This window comes from Sinocyclocheilus grahami, unplaced genomic scaffold (genome assembly GCF_001515645.1).
Source record: "Sinocyclocheilus grahami isolate Dianchi unplaced genomic scaffold, SAMN03320097.WGS_v1.1 scaffold303.1, whole genome shotgun sequence".
In the NCBI taxonomy this organism is placed as follows: domain Eukaryota; kingdom Metazoa; phylum Chordata; class Actinopteri; order Cypriniformes; family Cyprinidae; genus Sinocyclocheilus; species Sinocyclocheilus grahami.
The window spans coordinates 996,029-1,017,455 of NW_015505482.1; the positions used below are offsets into that span (position 1 = coordinate 996,029).

The window sequence follows — 21,427 nt, forward strand, 5'->3', positions numbered from 1 at the left end:
TTGGGTGATGTCCGACGTTAACGCACACAAACGCGTAGCTGACTGACAAAAGCCGCGTACTTTTTATTTTTTTTTTAATTTTTTTTTTATTGCAGTAAACAACAAGGATTACAGCACGTACAAAACAAACAGTAAAAAAACAGTACGTACATAACATACAAAATACCAATCAATAATAAACTACTTGAGGATTAATAGATAAAACAGAAAAAAACAATATCATATAAAAATTCTTAAGAAAAGGACAGAAGAAAAAAGAAAAAAAAGGCACACAAATAGAAATACAAGTATCTTAAACATGGCACAAATTCTAGATGTTTTTATAGCTTTCTTGTTAGCAGACGTTGAAGTTGTATTTAAATACAACTTCAGTTCTTGTGTGAAGATGTTAAAGTGGGATTTACTTTTAGTATATTTACATTTATGGACATAAACCTTTCCAATAAATAACAGGAGGTTTAACAAAAGCCGCGTACTGATTCTGATTCTGCATGACATTTTCAGTGTCCCCGTAATTCAAAAGGCTTATAAATCATTCAGAAGGAGTTTTTTTGAAAATCTAAAAATGCAGAAAGTCTCCTGTGAGGGGTAGGTTTAGCGGTAGGGTTGGTGTAGGGCAATAGAGTATACGGTCTGTACAGTAGAAAAACCATTACGCCTATGGAGAGTCCCCATAAACCATAAAAACAAACTGTGTGTGTGTGTGTGACCCTGGACCACAATCCAGTCTTAAGTCACCGGGGTATATTTGTAGCAATAGCCAACAACACATTGTATGGGTCACAATTATCCATTTTTATTTTATGCCAAAAACCAGTAGGATATTAAGTAAAGATCATGCTCCAATATCATGTTTGTAAATATCCTACCATAAATATATCAAAACGTAATTTTTGATAGTAATATGCATTGCTAAGAACTTCATTTGGACAACTTTAAAGGCGATTATCTCTATATTTAGATTTTTTTGCACACTCAGATTCCAGATTTTCAAATAGTTGTATCTCGGCCAAATATTGTCCTATCCTAACAAACCATACATCAATGGAGAGCTTATTCATTCAAATTTAAGTTTTTGTTTACATAATATATCCGTGTCTACTGTGTATATTTATTATGAATATATAAATACACACGTGCATGTATATATTTCAGAAAAATATGTTATGTTTATATATGAAATATATTTATTTCTAATATAACTTATATGAATATAAATATAGACATGTAAATAAATGCTGTATGTGCGTGTGTATTTATGCATACATAATAAAACAGCACACACACACACACACACACACACACACACACACACAAGACGTTTATTCTGGACGCGAGTAATGGTTTGACAGCACTAGTGAACACACGGAGACCAGCTCTGCATCTGCTCAGAGAGCTCGAGATACACTACTAGCGAACACCAACCTGGTTCAGTCGATGTACAGATGCACGGTTATTACCGTGTCGTTAGGTGTGTAAACAAACAAGCTTACCGGAGAAGTGCTCTTCTGGCGACATGCCGCGCGCGAGGACTGACTAATAACGGCTCTTCGCCTTTTATTATTGTTTAATTCGCGTTGTGCGGTACTTGTCCGGGGGGTTGCTGTCCGATTGTTTGTGTGAGACTGATCTTCTGCAGAACGCTGACAAGATTGAGCTCCAAATTACAATAATTGCCGTGCGTCGCTGACAGACGAGGAATAAAAGCGTCTCAAAAGCAGTCGACAAAGCACTTGAAGGTAAGCCTGAAGAATCGCATGGATGTTGGTTAAACGCGCATGATAGTAAGTCTCAGAGGAGCTCCCGGTTTGGTGAAGGGGAAGCAGGTGTGAGCTTGGATCTAAGCATCAGCGCTCAGCTCTGCAGCGTCCCGGTCATGACGCTCGGCGCGGCGCTGTGATTGGCTGAGGAATGTGCGGTCGTCTGTGATTGGCTGAGGAATGTGCGGTCGTCTGTGATTGGCTGATGTCCGACGTTATCGCACACAAACGCGTAGCTGACTGACAAAAGCCGCGTACTTTTTATTTTATTTTTAATTTTTTTTTTATTGCAGTAAACAACAAGGATTACAGCACGTACAAAACAAACAGTAAAAAAACAGTACGTACATAACATACAAAATACCAATCAATAATAAACTACTTGAGGATTAATAGATAAAACAGAAAAAAACAATATCATATAAAAATTCTTAAGAAAAGGACAGAAGAAAAAAGAAAAAAAAGGCACACAAATAGAAATACAAGTATCTTAAACATGGCACAAATTCTAGATGTTTTTATAGCTTTCTTGTTAGCAGACGTTGAAGTTGTATTTAAATACAACTTCAGTTCTTGTGTGAAGATGTTAAAGTGGGATTTACTTTTAGTATATTTACATTTATGGACATAAACCTTTCCAATAAATAACAGGAGGTTTAACAAAAGCCGCGTACTGATTCTGATTCTGCACGAGTCTTTTCACACAACCCTAGCAACTTTTTCTTCCAAAAGCACCTTGCAACAAATGTAGTTTTTTTTTTTTTATTTGCCAATTTTTTTGCAACTTTTGATAAGTGACTCAAACGATAAAAAGGCACACAATTTCCATCTAAATTTCACAAAAAGAGGAAACTAAAGATGCCTGGCAGTACACACATCACGTGAATTAAGTTAGCAGCTATTTGCAATTGTTCAGTTTAATGAATAATTGTTATTGAATAATTGTTCATTTATGACACACCTTAGCTTGTGCCTGCGATTGTTGATCAGTTAGGTCACTGTAAGAAAAATATTGAGAAAAATGGAAAAGGTACTAGTAATTTCAGGACGTTATGTGTTATCCATTATCTGTTGTAACCCTGCAACCCGAAAACACAACACAATGGGGTGTATGCAGGAAAAAACCCTTGAAAAATCAATAGGCAAAATGTCTTCATATTAACATAGAGTAGATTTTGCTCTATTTTTAGACTTTTCTTAGAGTGTAGCATACTAACTAACTACTAATACACTGCTTAAACCTAGAATTGTTCAGAATGTGTCGTTTTATTTGTTTATTAGCCAATAAAAAAAGAAATAATTGTAATGGTTTAAAAAATGTGCAAGTGTTCAATAATTCAATGTTGTATTTAAAGATACAGTTATTTATATTTTGAAATTATATAATGTATTTATATTATTTTACAAACAAATCTAAATAACATATCAAATGTATTTTTGCTGAGATTTGATGCGGAGACATTTTTGCATCACAACGTCATTTAGCAACAAATCGACCTTCCTTTAGCAACTTTACATGAGAATTAGTTGGCAACACTGGTCTCACAGCGACACACTATTCATCTGTTAACACACGGTGTAAGAAGATGTGTTGGAGAGTTGCAGAGATCAATACTCGTCGGGCTCAAATCTAAACAGAAACGTGTTGAGTGAGCCACTCATGATCAATGCTGGGTTCATTTGAGTGCACTAGGTTGATTAGTAGCTTGAGGACCTGGTGAAAAGGAAGAATAAACGTGGTTTGGCAAAAGGAACCTGACTTGAACGGATGTTCCCTGGACTTAACCTTACTGTTGAACTTATCATGGCCGATTACATGTTATGCAGATTCATTCATTAATTTACTTAGACCTGTTTGTAAAATTTGACTCTATATTTTAAGTGGGTGCATATGAGTGGATCCACACAATTTGAAGTTTGTGAAAATTATGTCCTATTTAAAATGATTTGAACTATTTTAAGTCATTTTAAAGTACGTTCTTGTAATTAAGTGACGTATTAAAGTAGCTTTTTTTATTTTTTAAAGTCATTTTTAATTACTTCAGCATTTAAAAGTTTTTCATTTTTAATAGTTAAAGTCATTTTACTCAATCAATATTCATTTATTAATCTGAGAAGATGAAATACTCCAAGGCGCTCGTGTAGTAAAAATAAAAGGCCTTTAATTAGCTGGGCAAAATCATTAAAACAGTTAAAAGTGTAGATCTCATTTCACAGAATATGAATTCATTTATTAATGTCTTTTTCTTTTTATTATTACCTGTCATAATACACTCAAGAGTCCAGTTTTATACCAAAACACATTTGAAGATGTCTCTAACTTCTCTAGTAGTTACAATGGACCTAAATAACCCCCTTTAGACTTATTGTACCCTATTAAAGTAGTTTGCACCATACTTCAGGGGATAGAAAGGGTCTTTTGCCTTTGCCAAGCACAAAGGTATTCACAAAGCAGTATCGAATTTATAGAGTATACAAGCATAGCCAGACAGCTGTGAGAAACTATTCGTGTTTAGTGAGTCACCAAAAGCCCCAAAATTCCATAGACTCTGTATTAAGCCTCAAGATCCAGAGGGTATTAAAGGATCTTTTGCAATAATGGCTTACATGCTGTTCTATTGAGTTCCCTCAGCAGCTACAGCACAGGAGAAGTGTGTGTGTGTGTGTGTGTGTATACAGTACCTTCAGGTAGCACATTTAAAAGTTTTTTTCTTTTGAATATGGCATGCGTGTGTCATCTAAAGTGGCAACATTCTGAGAATATAGCTTTCTGTAATGAAAACAAATGGAAGGTTACTCAAATGAAAGGGTTATCAAATTGTTAGAACAGAAATTGTTAGAATCTGTAGTGGATACTTAAAGGTGCGATGTGTAATATTTACGTCGATCTATTGACAGAAATGCAATATAATATACATAACTATGTTTTCAGAGGTGTATAAAGACCTGACTTAATGAACCGTTATGTTTGTATTACCTTAGATTGAGCAATTTATATCTACATACACCGCGGGTCCCCTTACATGGATTACATTACATTATCACTGCCAGTTCTACACCATTAAAGTTTAAAATTCAAAAGACATGCCACTAAGTTTCAAAACTGTTTTATGGAGTTTTGTGTACTAAAAGTGTTTTTGGAAAGATGTTTTGTCAGCTGAACAATCGGTATGTTGTTAAACAACAGTACGGTCCATTGAACACACTGTATTTCGAATCCCTCACAGCCTGGCTTTCATACTTGTCAAAAATTAATGCATATATTAATGCATAAATAAACAGAACCTTGTTAAGTAAAAACAATGCCCTCTTGTGGGGAACACCTACACTTGTATATCGGTGAAATCTGTAATGTGTGATTGCTGAGGTTTAATTCCTACAGAAAGCCGACCAGTGAAATCGAAAACACCACCCATTCACTCTTCTATAAATATGACTTTATTTCATAATTAATTTAACTTACATATCTGACAATTTCTTTGCTTGCAATAGTGCATTAAAATGGAAAAAGACAACCTGTGCGTAACCAAACCTGAGATAGACACACATTATGTGACTATATTTATATGTGTGTGTGCACACCACACATTTGATATATATGAATAAATAATTAAATAAATAGCAAATTGACAAATAAATAATAACTTTGAACCACACTGACTAAAAGTCTTTCATAAATAGGGAATAAATAAGTTGTGCGACACCAGCAAACTATGTATCAGTGAACGTTTAGCTATTATTGAAAGCAATTTCCCTGTTGAACTCATGAATATTAAATGATATGTCACCGGAGCAGGGGCTGACAGCTATATAAAGGTAAAGCTCACAGCAGCGGGTATCTCTTACTGCACCAGCTTTTACTTTCCTAAACACGGCTTCACGTTAGCAGAAACTGAATCTGGATCAGCTGTCTGATCGTCTGGTTCAGAGGTCTTGGTGAAGGTCTCCGTGCTCGGGCTTTTTGCTTTGGCCGTCTGGATGCCATGAGACCAGACGCTGGTAGCGCTCCTGCCGCTGCTGCTCTGGGTCGATGTTCACCCACACACTTCCTGTCCATTTGAAGCCCCGAGTGACTAAGCAGTCGCCGTGCAGAGAGAATTCATCCAGCTCTCCAACCCAACCTGACGGAAATATGTGAAGAAGAACAATGGGGAGTTCATTAATATTCATTACGCATACGCTACAATCAGAGCTGGGAAGTAACTCATTACATGTGATCTGGATTACGTAATCAGATTACAAAAAAATAAGTACTTGTAGTTAGATTAGATTATATTTTAAAATACTCATAATCAGACTCCAATAATATGCAACTCTTATGGTTGCATATTATTTTCACAATAGAAATAAATTATTCAGAATTTATTGATTCACCCCATTTCCTTTTTTACATCTTTTAAATGTTCCTTTCTAAAAGCCTACTGCTTATATACACTCAGAAAATCTTCCCGTTTCGTGGACATTCACACAGAGATCAGCCATTAGTCAGACGGCTACGCAGCATTTGACCACAGGATTTACAAAAATCATTTCAAGTTTAAGAAGTGTTTCAACATCGCATGAACTACTGATGAACACATTCATTTTGATTTGAATTATCACACAATCGGTTATTTTCCCATGTATTACTTTGGAAGGCGTTTGTCTTTCAAACACATTAAAATGCACATAAATTCACCAACTTTTTTGTTATCTGATTTTCTTTCACCTAATATATTTACTTGAAGTACCATGAGATTTACAAATACATTTTTTAATAATTAAGTATCACATTTGCATGTTCACGGTTCTCTGACATTGATTATGGTCACATGACATGCACTTCATGTTGCTAACAACAACGAATAGAATATATTTTCTTACTGATTTATGTTTTTATATTAATATGGTACAAGATTATCCTATTTAAATCAATGTGATAAACGAGTTAGGTCAAAAGTAATCCAAAAGTAATCTAAAAGTAGTGTGATTATATTACCTAAAATGTGTAATCTAATGGATTACGTTACTAACTACAATTTTTGTCATGCGATTTGGAATCAGTGACGGATTACAATTTGTAAGTAATCTACCCAGCTCTGATAACAATAATAATAAAAAAAGATATAGTCACAAATACAGGAAATGGAGGCATGTGAAAGAGAGAAACTCACCATTGCCATCTGAGAGGTGGTTATACCACAGCAGAGCGGTTCCAGCTACAGGTTTGACCTTTAGATTACCTTTATCACAGTACTGCTGAGAGAGATCACCTAAGACCTGCAACACACACACACAAAAGTGAAGCTGCAATAACGTCAAGTGCCTAAGATAGCTATCATAATTCAAGACCTTCTTCCTGTTGCTGCCTGGTTGCCATGGCAACATACCTCACCTCCCCCAGTTGCCATAGAAACAGGAAATGGCTCACCTCCTCCTCGTATGTCCTGTTGTCAGCCACAGGGAAGCTGGTCTCTCCACCTCCATCCGCCGGGTTCAGATGCAGCAAGACCGTCAGATACCTGCGTATCAGGTCAGATACAGGCTTAATATGGCGTAACATTTTTAAGAGTCACTCAAACAGATTCCAAATGTCTTATACAGTAGATGTACCTGCATGCGACCTGCTTGGATGCGGAGTTATTAGCTGCCAGGTGTGTGTGGGCGCAGCTGCTGTCGTGATTGGTGGGGCCGCTGTCGTGGTGGGCGTGGCTGTAGCCGCCCTGCTCATAACGGACGACTTCCATTGGCTCGCTGAGATCGACCAATGAGGACGGCAGTCGCGTTAAACGGGTCACTCTGGAGAATGAATAAATAAATAAATAGTTTGTCTATGTTTTTATCTGCATGTCTTAATCTAGCTCTACTTTGTACAATGTCTAGCACACAAGTAAGTAGCAGATTTTTACCCCAAAGCAATGTTATTTCAAGAAAAATCTTCCTTTGGTGACCCGGGATTAAAGGGACAGTTCACCCCAAAATGTAAATACTGTCATCAATTACTCACCCTCATATCATTCCAATCCTGAATGGGTGTCTTTCTGCTACAGAACACCAAACTCCTTTTATTTATTTTTTTCTCCGTCTCTTTTCTGTTTTGTTTCAACTGGTTTTGTCAGTGAAAGTCAATATGGAAGGCAAAAACAAGACAAAACATAACCAATGTTTCAATTGTTTTTGTCTGTGCATGCCAAAACAAAACAAAACAAATGTTCAAAAACACAAACAAAACAAAATGTTCCAACTTATTTGTCCATACAATGAAAGTCAATGAGAAGTCCAAAACAAAGCAAAACAAAAAAACTAGATGAAAGCCTATGAGAAGTCCAAAACAAAACAATAAAACAAAAATAAACAAACAAAACAAAATGTTCCAACTTTTTTGTCCATACAATGAAAGTCCATGAGAAGTTCAAAACAAAGCAAAAACAAAAAACAAGATTAAAGCCAATGAGAAGTCCAAAACAGAACAATAAAACAAAAATAAACACAAACAAAACAAAAAGTTCCAACTTCTTTGTCCATACAGTGAAAGTCCATGAGAAGTCCAAACCCGAACAAAACAAAGAAAAAAAAATGAACCCAAAACAAACCGTTCCAACTTCTTTGTCCATAGAATGAATGTCAATGAGAAGTCCAAAACAAAACAAATTGTTCCACAGCACAAAGACAGCCGTACAGGATTGGAATAATATGAAGGTGAGTAAACAATTAAAGTGTAAACTATCTCTTTAAGCGCCTTGCTCAAGTGCATGATTGTGCCGGATCGAACCAGGAACCTTTTGATGACCAGCCCTGAGCTTTAAGCACTACTTCGCCCATCAGAAAGCCTTACCTGTTTCTGATGCTCTTCAGCAGGTGGTGTGTGCCCTCTCCGAGGTAAAGTCGAGTGTGTGTGCTTCTCTGCCTGACCTTGGCATGTCCGTCCAAGCCTTGGCCAGCGGCGCTGTATTGCAACACTCCACCACTGACACGCTTAAACTCCTGCAGAGACAAAACTCCTGCAAACACACACCCCTCGAAATCACCTATAGCTTCCATGTAGCAATAAAATCACATTCCGAGAGTTAATGCATCTATTAGACCATTTAAAGCGGAAAGTCATGAAGAAATGATGAAAACGTGCCAGTATATTGTGGGAGATGTGTTGCTATATGGTTGCTAAGTTCTGAATATTTTTAACGCATTTCTATGTGGTTGCTAGCATGCTCTAAGTGGTTTCCTTCAGGTCCAGGTCAACTGAGCCCATTTACAAGTCTCTATGATATTCTGGTCTCTATATATGGCTTGGACTCCTCCTCCATTGTAAGTCTTTGGGATTCGTCGACAAGCCTTATGATTTGAGGCATCATTATGTAGCACAAATCACAAATGATGCAGAAGTTACATCCAAAGGTTTATTATTTAGGTTTAGGGATGCGTTTAAACTCTCTACCTTAAGTATGTGAAACATTAATAGAGATGCTCACCTCAAAAAAACCACCACAAGTAAAACATAACTGTTGATGGCAGCGTTACAATGAGCAAGGCGAGAAAAACAAGAATAGCATTTCTCTGTTTTTCTCCTTTATTCGCGGGTCAGTGAGTCTTCACTCTTTCCCCTCCGGAACCGAACCACAGCGGGACACTCTCCAGACAATAGAGCAGGGGGACCGGAAGAGGGGACGCTACCTCAGCGAGTCTCAGCTCACTCAGTATTCCCAAGAACAGAATTCTGTCATCATTTCCTCACTCTCTCGTTGTTCTGTATTGTAACTGTATTATTTTAGCTTTCAAAGTAATTTAGCTTTCAAAGAAGCACTGAAAACTACCATGTTTTTGAAGAAAATATACAATGCATTTATATACACCGAATGTAGGGGTGTGCGATATTGACAAAAAATAATATCTCTGTATTTTTAGAGACTTTTATTTTAGAGACTCTGTATTTTTAGAGACAGGTAAATAAAATGATATTTTGCTGAGTGTGTTTATGTGCTGGGAATTTGGCAGGTTTAGGCCCGTCACGGATAAATAAATATGACACAAAAACCGCCAGTAGGTGGCGGCAAGTCTCCTTAAAACGCACATCCCTATCTGACAGTCATTATGACTGAAAATATTCCTGTCCACCACAACTCGCACAGGTTTGCAACAGCTTTAATTTTCTGTTTAATAACAGAAAATTACATTTCTGTTATTATTTAGTCACTGCATTCATTTCTTTCTTGTGCTGAACACAAAGGAGGATTTAAAAAAAAAAATTTTATATTAAAGTAAATGTTTATTCAATGTTTATTATATTATTATTGCATTTTACATATTATTTTTTTCTTTTTTTTTTATTAAGGATTTTCAAATAATACAGGCACTAACAATCAAAACAATCAGGCAGACACACAAACAAACCAAACCCCCAAGCGCTGAGAATTAAATAGCACATCCCTTAAAATATTCATTATTAATTCATTATTAATTATTATTATTATTATTATTAATTATGCACTGTAAGTCGCTTTGGATAAAAGCGTCTGCTAAATGCATAAATAAATAAAAAAAATATTCATCTCTACCTGCTTAATTCAAACAAAAACATGGACGAGCCAAAGCTCTCTTAAAATAATAGTTGAGAGTTTTTGTAAAAAAAAAAAAAAAAAGAGTGGAGGGGTTCCCAAAGTCTCCAGAATTTGTCCAACTCGTGATTGAGATCATAAGTTAATTTCTCCAGAGGAAGAAAGGCAGACAGCTGGGATATCCACATAGTAACAGCTGGAACCTGAGGCATAGACCACTTCAGTAGAATACATTTTTTAGCCAAAAATGAGAGTATTACAAACAAAGGCTTAGAGTCCGAGTCAAAAAGATCTTTAGGAGTGTCATTCAACAAATAAAGTGAAGGAGATGAAATAAAACGTTTCCCTGTTATCTCCCGGGTTACAGAATGAACCCCTTTCCAGAATGGTTGAATGTGATAAGGAGGATATTTTAAAGAATGTGGGTAACCAAAAATTAGCTGGTCCACATTGACTTTGAAAAAACTATGAAGCCACTGGGGACCAGCAACTGTTTGGTTACCCACTTTCTTCAAAATGACATTTAAGTTCAACAGAAAAAGAAACTCATTCAGGTTTAAAAAACAACTTGAGAGTGAGTCAATTAATAGATTTTTGGGTGAACTATCCCTTTAATGTTAATTAAACAGCAAAACACAAGAACTTTAATAAAACCTTTCATTTGTTTCTTCACCCGCTTTAACCTAAATATCTGCCACTCTTTTCATTTTATATTTGGTTACCTTGTAAGGCTTTGTTTTTAAAATAGGGAAATTAGTTTGGCTTTACTGCTCAGCCAACTTGCAAAATCGTGATATTTCTGGAAAAAATCGTGAAATGATATTTTTGCCATATTACCCACCCCTACTGACTAAATGTTCTTTTATTCTATTGAAGCCACTGAACTGATACATGTAAGCGGCAGCACTGTGTCTGACCTCCTCTCTCTGCAGAAGGCCGTCCTGGTTGAGGTCGAGCAGGCTGAAGAGCTGGTCTTGAGTGAGCTGCTCCTCCTGGCTGTCTGGCGCTGTGAGCAGAGAGCTGTGGGTCAGGCCCTTCAGCTGGGCCAGCTGCATCACCACACTGCTCTCCTCCACACTCAGGAACCCCGGGATCTCTGAAACACACGTCAACATGCCACTGTCAGTCTGCATGCTGCATTTTAAGCACCTATATATCCTATACTGCATAATATATACACACTACTGTTCTTTTTATTACATATATATAAATAGACACATGCATGTATATATTTAAGAAAAACTATGTTATGTTTATATATAATATATATGATTGTAAATACATGTACATATTTTCTAAATATATACTGTATGTGTGTGTATTTATATACTGTATACATGATAAATACACACATATATTATGTAAACAAAAACTTTTATTTTGGATGCGATTAATCGCGATTAATCGTTTGGCAGCACTACTTTTAAGGCAAATGAACATGGCAAATGTTCCTCCGTGATGCTGGTATGGTAAGGTGAATTCCACAGCATTGCTATGTGATTGCTTACAGTCTTCTCTGTTGTGCGTATCAGCTGAAGATCCCAGCACACCTCCTAACAACGTGTTAAGAGAGTCTTAAAGGCTGACCTGATTTCAGAGTATCTGTGTTTGATCTATTGTAGCAGTAAGTGTCTGTGAGAGGCAGACAGGGCGAACATTATGAGATTAGACTCCAGGATTAAAGGATCACACTAACACTATGCAGGCTAATCAACAGACACTGCAAATGGGTGTTAATGTAATCAATTCTCATTTGGTGAGAACCATCATTCCCAGGTGAATGAGAAGATACAGAAGTTGGTAGTAAAAAAGTACTAGTCAGTCTGAGTCCAGTTGCATAAACACAGCTACTATTTTAAGACGGTTTACCTAAAGAACTAGCTTGACCAACTAGCGGTTAGCCAAGGGCAATCTGTCTTACTTTCGGATTCAAATTAGACAAATTTTCTGTTTTATGTAACCGACTTGAATAACAACCAGCCTTACAGAAATACAATTAGATGACTAACTTCTATGACTAGTCTAATCAGTTTATGCAACAGGCCACAGACGTTTGGGATAAATTTACTAAAATTGTTAGGGTGTCACCATCTTAAAGATTAGTATGCTTAAAATAAAATTAGTTTTGTAGGCAAATGTAAACGTAGGCATATGAATATATTTACAAAGCAAGTATATTAATATAGGAAATTTTTTTTGGAGATAAGCAAATAAAAAAAAAAAATAATGTATTTATTCTATATACATTAATTTAATTAACGTACATATATTCTTTGTAAATAAATAAATGATTCCCCCCCCCATAAATAGAATTTGCAAATAAGTGTTTTTAGAAATATTTTATAAAACATAAATAAACACAATTTTTTTAAATAAATATTAATATGCAATTAAAAGGGTTTATATAAATATTGTTTGCAATAAATATTTTTTATATCGTTTGCAAATAAATAAATGTTTGATAAATATTCATCTGCAATCAAATACATTTTTCTATAGATATTATTTGCAAATAAACTGATGATTTTGAAATTATTATTTGAAGATAAATACATATTTTATAAATATTATTTGCAAACAAACGAACATAAATGTTCTTTGTTTTGGTTTACTATACAATACTTCGAAAATCATTTGGAAAATAATAATAATAAAGAATGAGTGGGTGTATCCAAATGTTTGACTAGTACTGTATATATTAAGACTGGTTTAATCTGGGTAATGGACACATTTTTAAATGGCTAAGATTAGAGCAGAGGCCACTAAGTTGGCAAATTTAATAAATTGCGCCCATCCCCCTCTTTGAGACTCATGGTATTGCCTGACCCATTGAGAGTGTTAATGAGACTGTGCCATTAATGTGTTCCGGCGGGGGCCATTGTTTCTCTGGGATGGGTGAGAGTGCTCTGTGATTTAGATCACTGTATATAGGTTTCAGCATTATCTACCACTGTTATTGTTCAACATCATTCAAATGCAGACAACGCATAAACATATACACGCACAGAGACGCACGCTCTTCATAAAGCTCTTCCGCATGGTTTGTCTGCGAGAGATGCGGTCTCTCTAATTCAATAGATGGGACGAGGGGGAAAGAAAGGGTCCTGGGAATGAAGTGGACAGGAAGTGAGGGCCATTTTTGGGGTAGACATTGTGTGGTGCTCCCAGCAGGGGAAGAAAAACTCCTGAGCATCACACACGCACAGACGCCGCTCCAGCCCTCTCACACTTACACACTTCCTTTCACACACCTCTGTCACAGCCAGGCCTTCCCAGAGCTTTACACTTTCACTGGCTGACCGTTCCTAAAACAACTTCTCATACAGTGAACACAAAAAACATATCCAAATACATTTATCTATTCATCTAACCATGAACATCTAATCATCTACTAATCTATCCAAACATTTATCTATCCACTCACCTATCCATCTATCTATCTAACTAACTATCTATCCATCTGTCCATCTATCTATCTATCTATGCATCTAATCATCTACTAATCTATCCAAACATTTATCTATCCACTCACCTATCCATCTATCTATCTATCTATCTATCTATATCTGTTAGTTTATCTATCCATTAATTTACCTAACATCTATGAATCCATCTATCTAGAAATGTATCTATCAATTTATATATCTACCATCTATTTGTCTAACCATCTATCTAGCAATTTAGCTATTCATTTTTCTATCTCTCGCAATTTATCTATCTAGAAATGTTTCTATCCATTTATCTATATATATTGAAATTTATTATCAATTTATATATCTAACCATCTATTTGTCTAACCACCCCCTTGCAATTTATCTATCCATTTTTCTAGCTCACAATCAATCAATCTTGCAATTTATCTATCCATTTATCATCTATATTGAAAAGTATCTATCAATTTATATATCTAACTATCTATCAAACATCTATCTATCTTGAAATGTATCTATCCATTTATATATCTAACCATCTACCATCTTTCTATCAATCTATATCTATCTTGCAATTTATGTCTATCTAGAAATGTATCTATTCATCTATTTATATACCTAACATCTATCCATCCATCCATCTGCATCTAGTGTGTGTGTGTGTGTGTGTGAACACCTCCTCTGACTCGTGAGTAATCTGTTGTGTTATATTATCATAACCACGCTCCTCAGGAAAGAAGAGAGGAAAAGGAAGTGTGTGGTAAAGTGGAGCTCACTGTTCATCATCTCCAGCAGAGAAACGGAAGAATCAGATCCTCACACACAGTCACACATACACACCCTCCCTAACCAATCCACTCTCACGTCCTGCAAAGTCCCGCCCTCTCCCAGATGGGCCTCAGGCAGTGGTGTATAAATACACCTATTACTGATTTACTCTGACACTACCTTACACTGACCCTCCAGCTCTCTGACGCTCTCTGGACTATGATGCTGACAGCGTCTGCTCTACTGCTGCTCCTGCTTGGCCCTGGCATTGGTGCCGTGCCCAGCGGACTCTGGGAACACCAGGGATCCTCTCGTTGTGTGCCCATCCCAAGCAACATGGCCCTGTGCCAGGGTCTGGGCTACAACAGCATGCGGATGCCCAACTTGCTGGGACACGAATCTCCAGCTGAAGCGGTGCAGCAGAGCACTAGCTGGCTGCCGCTACTCGCCCGAGAGTGCCACCCACACGCCCGCATCTTCCTGTGCTCGCTCTTCGCTCCTGTGTGCCTTGAGAGGTAAGACTTCCTTATAATAGACTGACTCTCAGTGATCGGCAGGAACAATGATGCTGAACACTAAATGAGAGATATATATATATACATACATATATACATACATACATACACATACACACACACACACACACACATACACACACACACACACACATACACACACACACACAGGATATTTTTTCAGTTGTGGCTTGTGTTTAGCATTACATAGCATTTAAATCAGTTAAATGATGCCATTATCATGCAAATGTGTACTAATGTGTATGTTAAGTGGAAGTGAAAATCATCTGCAATGAAATAACAATATAGAAAGACAATACCCTCGCTTAAGCAAGAATGTGTTTTTAAATGATTAATCCTCTTGTTGTAGTCATCGTGACCCATGGATAAATGTATTTTTCTAGTTGGTAGTTAATGTTATTGCATTGGACTAAAAGTTACTGACTTGGCTCATACATGGTATAACAACTTTAAAAAATAAATAATTCATTAATAAAATAAAAATAAATATCCAGTAAAAATAATAATTTATAATTATAATTAAATTTAATAAATATATATTTTAAATTTTTTAGGATTTTTACCTGCCTTATTACACTTGTGTTTCTGGTTAGAAATGACAGTCCTACAAAAAAATTGCTTATAAATCTCTCTATTATGCTTTATTATCACCAAATCTTGAACTCAATTTTTTGTCAACTTGTTTCTTTCAGTAATTTTTCATATTTATTTTTTGAAACTGATTGATCATAGGCCTTATGCACCTCAGTTTTTGAGTGAATGTAAATACATGTAAATATTTTCAATATATGTACTGTATGTGTGTGCATTTATATATACATAATAAATATACAAAGTACACACACATATATTATATAAACAAAAACTTTTATTCTGGATGCGATTAATCGCGATTAATCGTTTGACAGCACTAATATATATATATATATATATATATATATTTATATATATGCAATTTGCCACCAGTGAATATATTTGTCAGGCTGTGGGCTAAGAAACCTCTCATCTTCATGCTACTTTTCTGCATCAATTCATAACAAAGCTCTTAACAGTGAGAGAATTGTATTGTTTCTCTCATGGCTTCGCCTCTGGCCTTTCAGGATCATTTCACCATGCAGGAGTCTGTGTGTGTCGGTACGGGACAGCTGCGCCCCCATCATGAACTGCTACGGTTACCCCTGGCCTAGAATACTGCAATGCGACCAGTTTCCCAAAGATCACCTAATGTGCATTTCCTCAGTTGCGCATATGCAAAACGGCACCAGCAATGACAGCCGAGGTAAACGGAGATCTTTCTTTTTTTAACATACATATTTTCTCAAAGCAATGCAGACAGAAACAACGAGGATTTTCTCTGTTTCAGTGGTGCCGCGTGCAAGCTGCACAGACTGTGAGCTGGAGGAGGCCACGTCATCCAAAAACCTGCTCGACCTCTTCTGTAAAAGTGACTTTGGTAAGAAACTCTACTTTTTGCTCATTCAGAACAACCATAAATTGTTAAAGTGCCCCTATTATGGATTATGAAAGGTTCATATTTTGGTTTTGGGAGTGTCCAACAACAGATTGACATGCATACAAGCTCAAAAAACACTTACATAGTCTTATAATATGCATTTATTTTTACCTTACTTGCTCAACGACTCCCAAACGATTCATTTTTCCAAACCCCTCTTTTGCGTGACGCTAATCTGCGGTGATTGGTCTCATTTTTATTTCATCATGCCTGTAATGCCTGATAAAGCAGCGTTTGTGAGCGCAGTGCTGCGTTGTGAACAGCGTTACCGGGGAAACAGCTATTTTTACCGCTCCAACAGTGCACTTAGGCAAAGAATGAATTTGCATTTTCATTCAGACCAACGCGAAAAGACCAACAAGTGGGCGGCAATATGCTAATGTTTCATGTTGAGGTCAACATGGGATTCCTTTTAAAAACGACTCGTTTCAATGATTCAGAGTCGACTCTTTCTTTTGAGAGACAATAACTTTATACACGGTACACTTTCAGATTTAAAAGGTTGCAGGATGTTTTCATTCACTTAGAGCTGCTGTTACACACTGCATGAAAGGTAACTTTCACAAATCCATAATAGGGGCACTTTAATGCTGAAAATTCCTCTCTCTCTGCTAGTGGTTAAAGTGCGTCTATCCAAGCTGAACTCCAGTAGTTCTGTCCTGACGATGTTCTCCCTGGGCTCTCGGCTGGAGGTCCTAAAGCACGGCCCGCTGCTGGGAGGAGAAATGAGGAGCCGTTTGACCTTGTGGCTGGAGCGGGACGCCACCTGCGTGGGCAACCTGACCCGCAACAATCCCGACGGGGGAGCCTTCCTGCTGACAGGCACCGTGTCGGGCAAGCGACTGCTGGTCACGAAAGCGTTTAGCTGGGGAAAACGCCAGCGGCACCTCAGCCAAGCAGCACGCAAGTGGAAAAGCCATCGGTGCAGAGGGTAGAGTTTCAGAAAACGTACCTCAGAGTGTTCATAATGTTGTAAATAATAGAAGATCCTTGAACTATATTTTTAAAACTTAAGATATTAAACTTTTTTAAAAGTTTTTTTCTGAAAAGAGCGTCTACAAGTCCATTTTCTGTTACAAATTTCAGGGTCACTTTTACATCCGTAATTAACGATTTGAACTCGAAACACAGAGTTATACAAAAACAAATCTCTACAGATGAAATTGGAAACTCACCAAACAGCAGAGGCTTCAAGCTGAGGGTGCGCATGTTATGGGTCCGGTCGGGAACCAGAGAAACTCTTTGCACATGTCCAACCTGAGCAGAAAAGATATAACATCCCCTGGATTACTCCATGAAAAGAGTGCTTTAAGTGATGGAATCATGACTTGGATAGCTAACATCAACTTTAATGTCATTAAAGGCATTTTTTAAACTTATCAACACATTTTTAACACAATTTATAAACATGTGATTATTTAAATTCTAGATAGCAATACATTGTCTTTTTTATTTAGACTTGTGTTGTGATCGTTAACTAAAACACAACTTTTACCATTAAAATTGTTTCATGCATTTAAATAAAGCTGATACAATATAAAATGTAAATATTGAAATCATAAATAGCTCTCTCTCTTTTGGATCGCTCCCTTTCTTGTCAGGGGTCACAATAATAAATAACAACAAAAAATGTTGCCTTAGCTACTAAGTGAAATAAAATAAGCCGGTGTTGTAGTACTAAAATGTATAAAACAAAATCTGAAATAAAGTCAAAGCTACACTGATATAGCTTTAAAGTTTTAGCACAAATAGACTGTAAACCTGATATAGTTTTACCATAGAAGTTTCTCACCTATTATATAGCCACAGAAGCTAGAATTGTCAAAAAACAAACTAAGAAGAAAACTGAAAATATAAAAGATCAACGCTAATTAGAAATCTTAATAAATACTAAAAGGGGATGCATATAATAAAAATGTGAACATTTTATGTCTGAAAAAAAAATGCTTAAAATTGCAAAAATCTGAATTTAATGTTTTAATTTTTAAGTTTTCTTTGTCTCCAGCCTTATTGTATTAACGTTTTGAATAAAAAAAATCTACATTTAAAATGAAATGAGGGTGGAGGTGGTGATGGGGATACATTATTCATTATTTTAAACATGCACAAAATTGAAAGTCTCCACGTTTTCGATTAGTATTACAATTGTTAGTGCAGTAGGTTGGAAGAAAGCACTCTTTGTACTTGACATTAATTTACACAGTTCAGGGCTAAGCTGTATATTGCTATATAATAATTTAATTTGTAACAGACAAATATAGGAATGTCTTATAAAAATGTAAGACAAAATTTAAAAAATAAATAAATAAAAAGCAAAAAAAAAAACACCCTGCTTTCTCAGATTTTTTAAAAGTGTTGAGGAAGATCAGAATCAGAAACATCTGATATCAGTGAATAGCAGAGCATGTACCCGGATGCCCTCCAGGCGCGGCAGCTGGAAGGAGAGCTCAGGGCTCAGGCTTGCGGAGGATGGGGTCCGGTGCTCAGCAGGCATGGGTCGAGGGGCACCAGCACTGTTCTCCAGGGGTACATCCTGCTCCCCAGACCCCGTGTTATAGTGCACATAAAGCAGCAAAGCTATGATGTTTATTATATAGATGTGGAAGAAGGCCATGACCACCACGAAGTACGCCCTGGAGCAGACGCTGCTCTTCTGGATGTGGAGTCGCTCGCGGCCGCCTGGGTGCCGCGGTGGAGGGGGGAAATAACGTGCCTCCCCCTCGAGCTCATGCAGGCGGTCCTCATACTCACCCATCTCCTAAATCACTGCTCCGCCACGCATTGCCCTGCTCTAAGCTCTCGTTTGAGCAGATCCGCCGGGGTTTACAGCCAGCCCGAGCTAACACACGCCTACGCCGCGGCTCAGATGCAGACACTGGCCACTCGTTCATAAATGCTCCATCGTGTGTGTGATGATAAGGATCTGTGCAGGAATGTCTTCAGATTTAGGACGGTGTCAGCTGCTTCACAGCAGTCCAGTGGGCGATCAAATCTGACCAGTCATACACATCACAGATGAATTACACCAATAACAGCGTGCAAAACGCACGATTCCTTTAAAACGAAGAAAGAAAACAAAACAGCGCTTATATTCGTCTGTCATTTGCCCTGCAAGCAACGCGAAGCACCCGACGCTAAGCTACAAATGCCGAGTCAGGGTCACTTCAAAATAAAAGCTGGGCAGTTTGTGTTAGTTTATTTATTTATTGTTGAAATGACTTTAGCTTAAGCTTAAATAGCTACATTTTATTATATACAAATACTGATAATTACCTGCTGTAACTGTTTGTTAAAATACTGATGAGAGTTTAGACAATTTATTTAAATAGCCTATGTAATAATTACAGTGTGAATATATATATATATATATATAGCAGACCAATTTGATGCAGTGTGCGGCGTATGGTCTGAGCACTGATAGGCTGCCCCCCCACCCCTTCAACCTCTGCAGCAATGCTGGCAGCACTCATACGTCTATTTCCCAAACACAACCTCTGGATATGACGCTGAGCACATGCACTCAACATCTTTAGTCGACCATGGCGAGACCTGTTCTGAGTGGAACCTGTCCTGTTAAACCACTGTAAGGTCTTGGTCACCGTGCTGCAGCTCAGTTTTAGGGTCTTGGCAATCTTCTTATAGCCTACACCATCTTTATGTAGAGCAACAATTCTTTTTTTCAGATCCTCAGAGAGTTATTTGCCATGAGGTGCCATGTTGAACTTCCAGTGACCAGTATGAGAGAGTGAGAGCGATAACACCAAATTTAACACACCTGAGAGAAAATGCAGGTGTCTTAAATTTGGTGCTATCGCTCTCACTCTCTCATACTGGTCATTGGGCCCAATTTGGACATTTTGACTTAGGGGTGTACTCACTTTTGTGGCCAGCGGTTTAGACATTAATGGCTGTGTGTTGAGTTATTTTGAGGGGACAGCAAATTTACAAATAATGTATCAAATAAAACATACAAAATGAGATTATATTACTTTATTAATAGACAAACATGTTGAGGGGGAAACGTGAAGTAAAGTGAAGTAGTCACTGAGAAGTTTGCATTATTTTGCATTAAAGGTCACATATTTTACACCTCTCTGGAGTTTTATTTTAAGTCTTGATGTCCTTAAGAATATATATTTGCGGTATAAGTACCAAAAACCATCTCAATATATTTTTACAGCTCCTCTCTCAGGAGCTCTGCTGAGAACAGGTCGATTTTGGCCTGTCTAATTAATATTCATGAGCCTCTCTTCTGATTGGCCTGTTGTTTTCTGAGTGACACACGGCCAGGCCAACCACAGGTAACTAGGGTCAGCCGACGTCACAGCGCTAGCTGGAGGCAGCAAAACAAAGGGGAAACTGGAGGCGGCCCATTCATAAGGAGCTTAAAATATCATCTTGTTGTGATGTTGGGTGCCAGAATCTACGTAATACAGCCTCAAATTAGAAATTTGATCGCATATCTGCTGCCACTGCCAGACAAAAAACCGACGACAGCTGTGGTTAAACGCAATAAAACGAGCAGACTGGACAGAAACCATCGTCAAAAATGCTCGCGTTTGCAGCGCACACTTCTTATCAGAAAAGGTTCAATAAAGTATTGTCTTTTGTTGTTATGGGCGTGTCTACAGATTTCTTGCCATATGTCTATGTTTCTTGCATCTCACGACTATATCGTGTATGAAATAATGTCATGTGTATAAAACAACAAACTGACCATTTATATGTAATCATTTGTAATTGTATATACAGTACATTGTTGTGATTAATTGTGGCTGGGACAATAATGTAGCTGTAAAAATAGTTGCCTGCTGAAACTGAAATGTATATACATCTTGATCATGACTAGATAGACACGGTGAGTTTGTCTTTACTAAACACGTCAGAT

At 37.1% G+C, this 21,427-nt stretch overlaps 3 protein-coding genes across 3 annotated transcripts in view; 1 reads left to right on the forward strand and 2 right to left on the reverse strand.

Annotated features, from left to right (window-relative positions):
- Window positions 1–1,828, reverse strand: part of LOC107601348 (sodium- and chloride-dependent creatine transporter 1) — an 18,466-nt gene extending 16,638 nt beyond the window's left edge. The window contains exon 1 of the mRNA XM_016293509.1: window positions 1,494–1,828. Coding sequence (XP_016148995.1) covers window positions 1,494–1,518 — 25 coding nt within the window. The 5' untranslated portion in view covers window positions 1,519–1,828. The remainder of the gene's footprint in view (window positions 1–1,493) is intronic.
- A 3,352-nt stretch (window positions 1,829–5,180) lies between these two features.
- Window positions 5,181–19,686, reverse strand: p4htma (prolyl 4-hydroxylase, transmembrane a). Its single transcript, XM_016293511.1, has 8 exons — window positions 18,950–19,686; window positions 17,715–17,796; window positions 11,143–11,387; window positions 8,575–8,756; window positions 7,353–7,538; window positions 7,171–7,261; window positions 6,914–7,019; window positions 5,181–5,881 (listed from the first exon to the last, which is right to left on the reverse strand). Exons 1-8 carry the CDS (start codon window positions 19,292–19,294, stop codon window positions 5,685–5,687), a joined length of 1,434 nt encoding a protein of 477 aa, XP_016148997.1. The 5' UTR covers window positions 19,295–19,686; the 3' UTR covers window positions 5,181–5,684.
- Window positions 14,680–17,546, forward strand: LOC107601349 (secreted frizzled-related protein 5). Its single transcript, XM_016293510.1, has 4 exons — window positions 14,680–15,005; window positions 16,127–16,305; window positions 16,390–16,479; window positions 17,155–17,546. The coding sequence occupies exons 1-4, from the start codon at window positions 14,710–14,712 to the stop codon at window positions 17,472–17,474; spliced, it is 885 nt and encodes a 294-aa protein (XP_016148996.1). The 5' UTR covers window positions 14,680–14,709; the 3' UTR covers window positions 17,475–17,546.
- Window positions 19,687–21,427: the final 1,741 nt, after the last annotated feature.

Bases quoted from the DNA above. Each gene is read 5' to 3' on its own strand.
- LOC107601349 (XM_016293510.1), top strand. From the start codon at position 14,710: ATGATGCTGACAGCGTCTGCTCTACTGCTGCTCCTGCTTGGCCCTGGC. The intron at 16,306-16,389 runs GTAAACGGAGAT...TCTCTGTTTCAG, and splicing joins CACCAGCAATGACAGCCGAG to TGGTGCCGCGTGCAAGCTGC. The intron at 16,480-17,154 runs GTAAGAAACTCT...TCTCTCTGCTAG, and splicing joins CTTCTGTAAAAGTGACTTTG to TGGTTAAAGTGCGTCTATCC.
- p4htma (XM_016293511.1), bottom strand. From the start codon at position 19,294: ATGGGTGAGTATGAGGACCGCCTGCATGAGCTCGAGGGGGAGGCACGT. The intron at 8,757-11,142 runs GTCAGTAGGGGT...GGTGATTTCGAG, and splicing joins ATAGAATAAAAGAACATTTA to GGGTGTGTGTTTGCAGGAGT. The intron at 7,539-8,574 runs GTAAGGCTTTCT...TTCATTCTCCAG, and splicing joins CTGAAGAGCATCAGAAACAG to AGTGACCCGTTTAACGCGAC.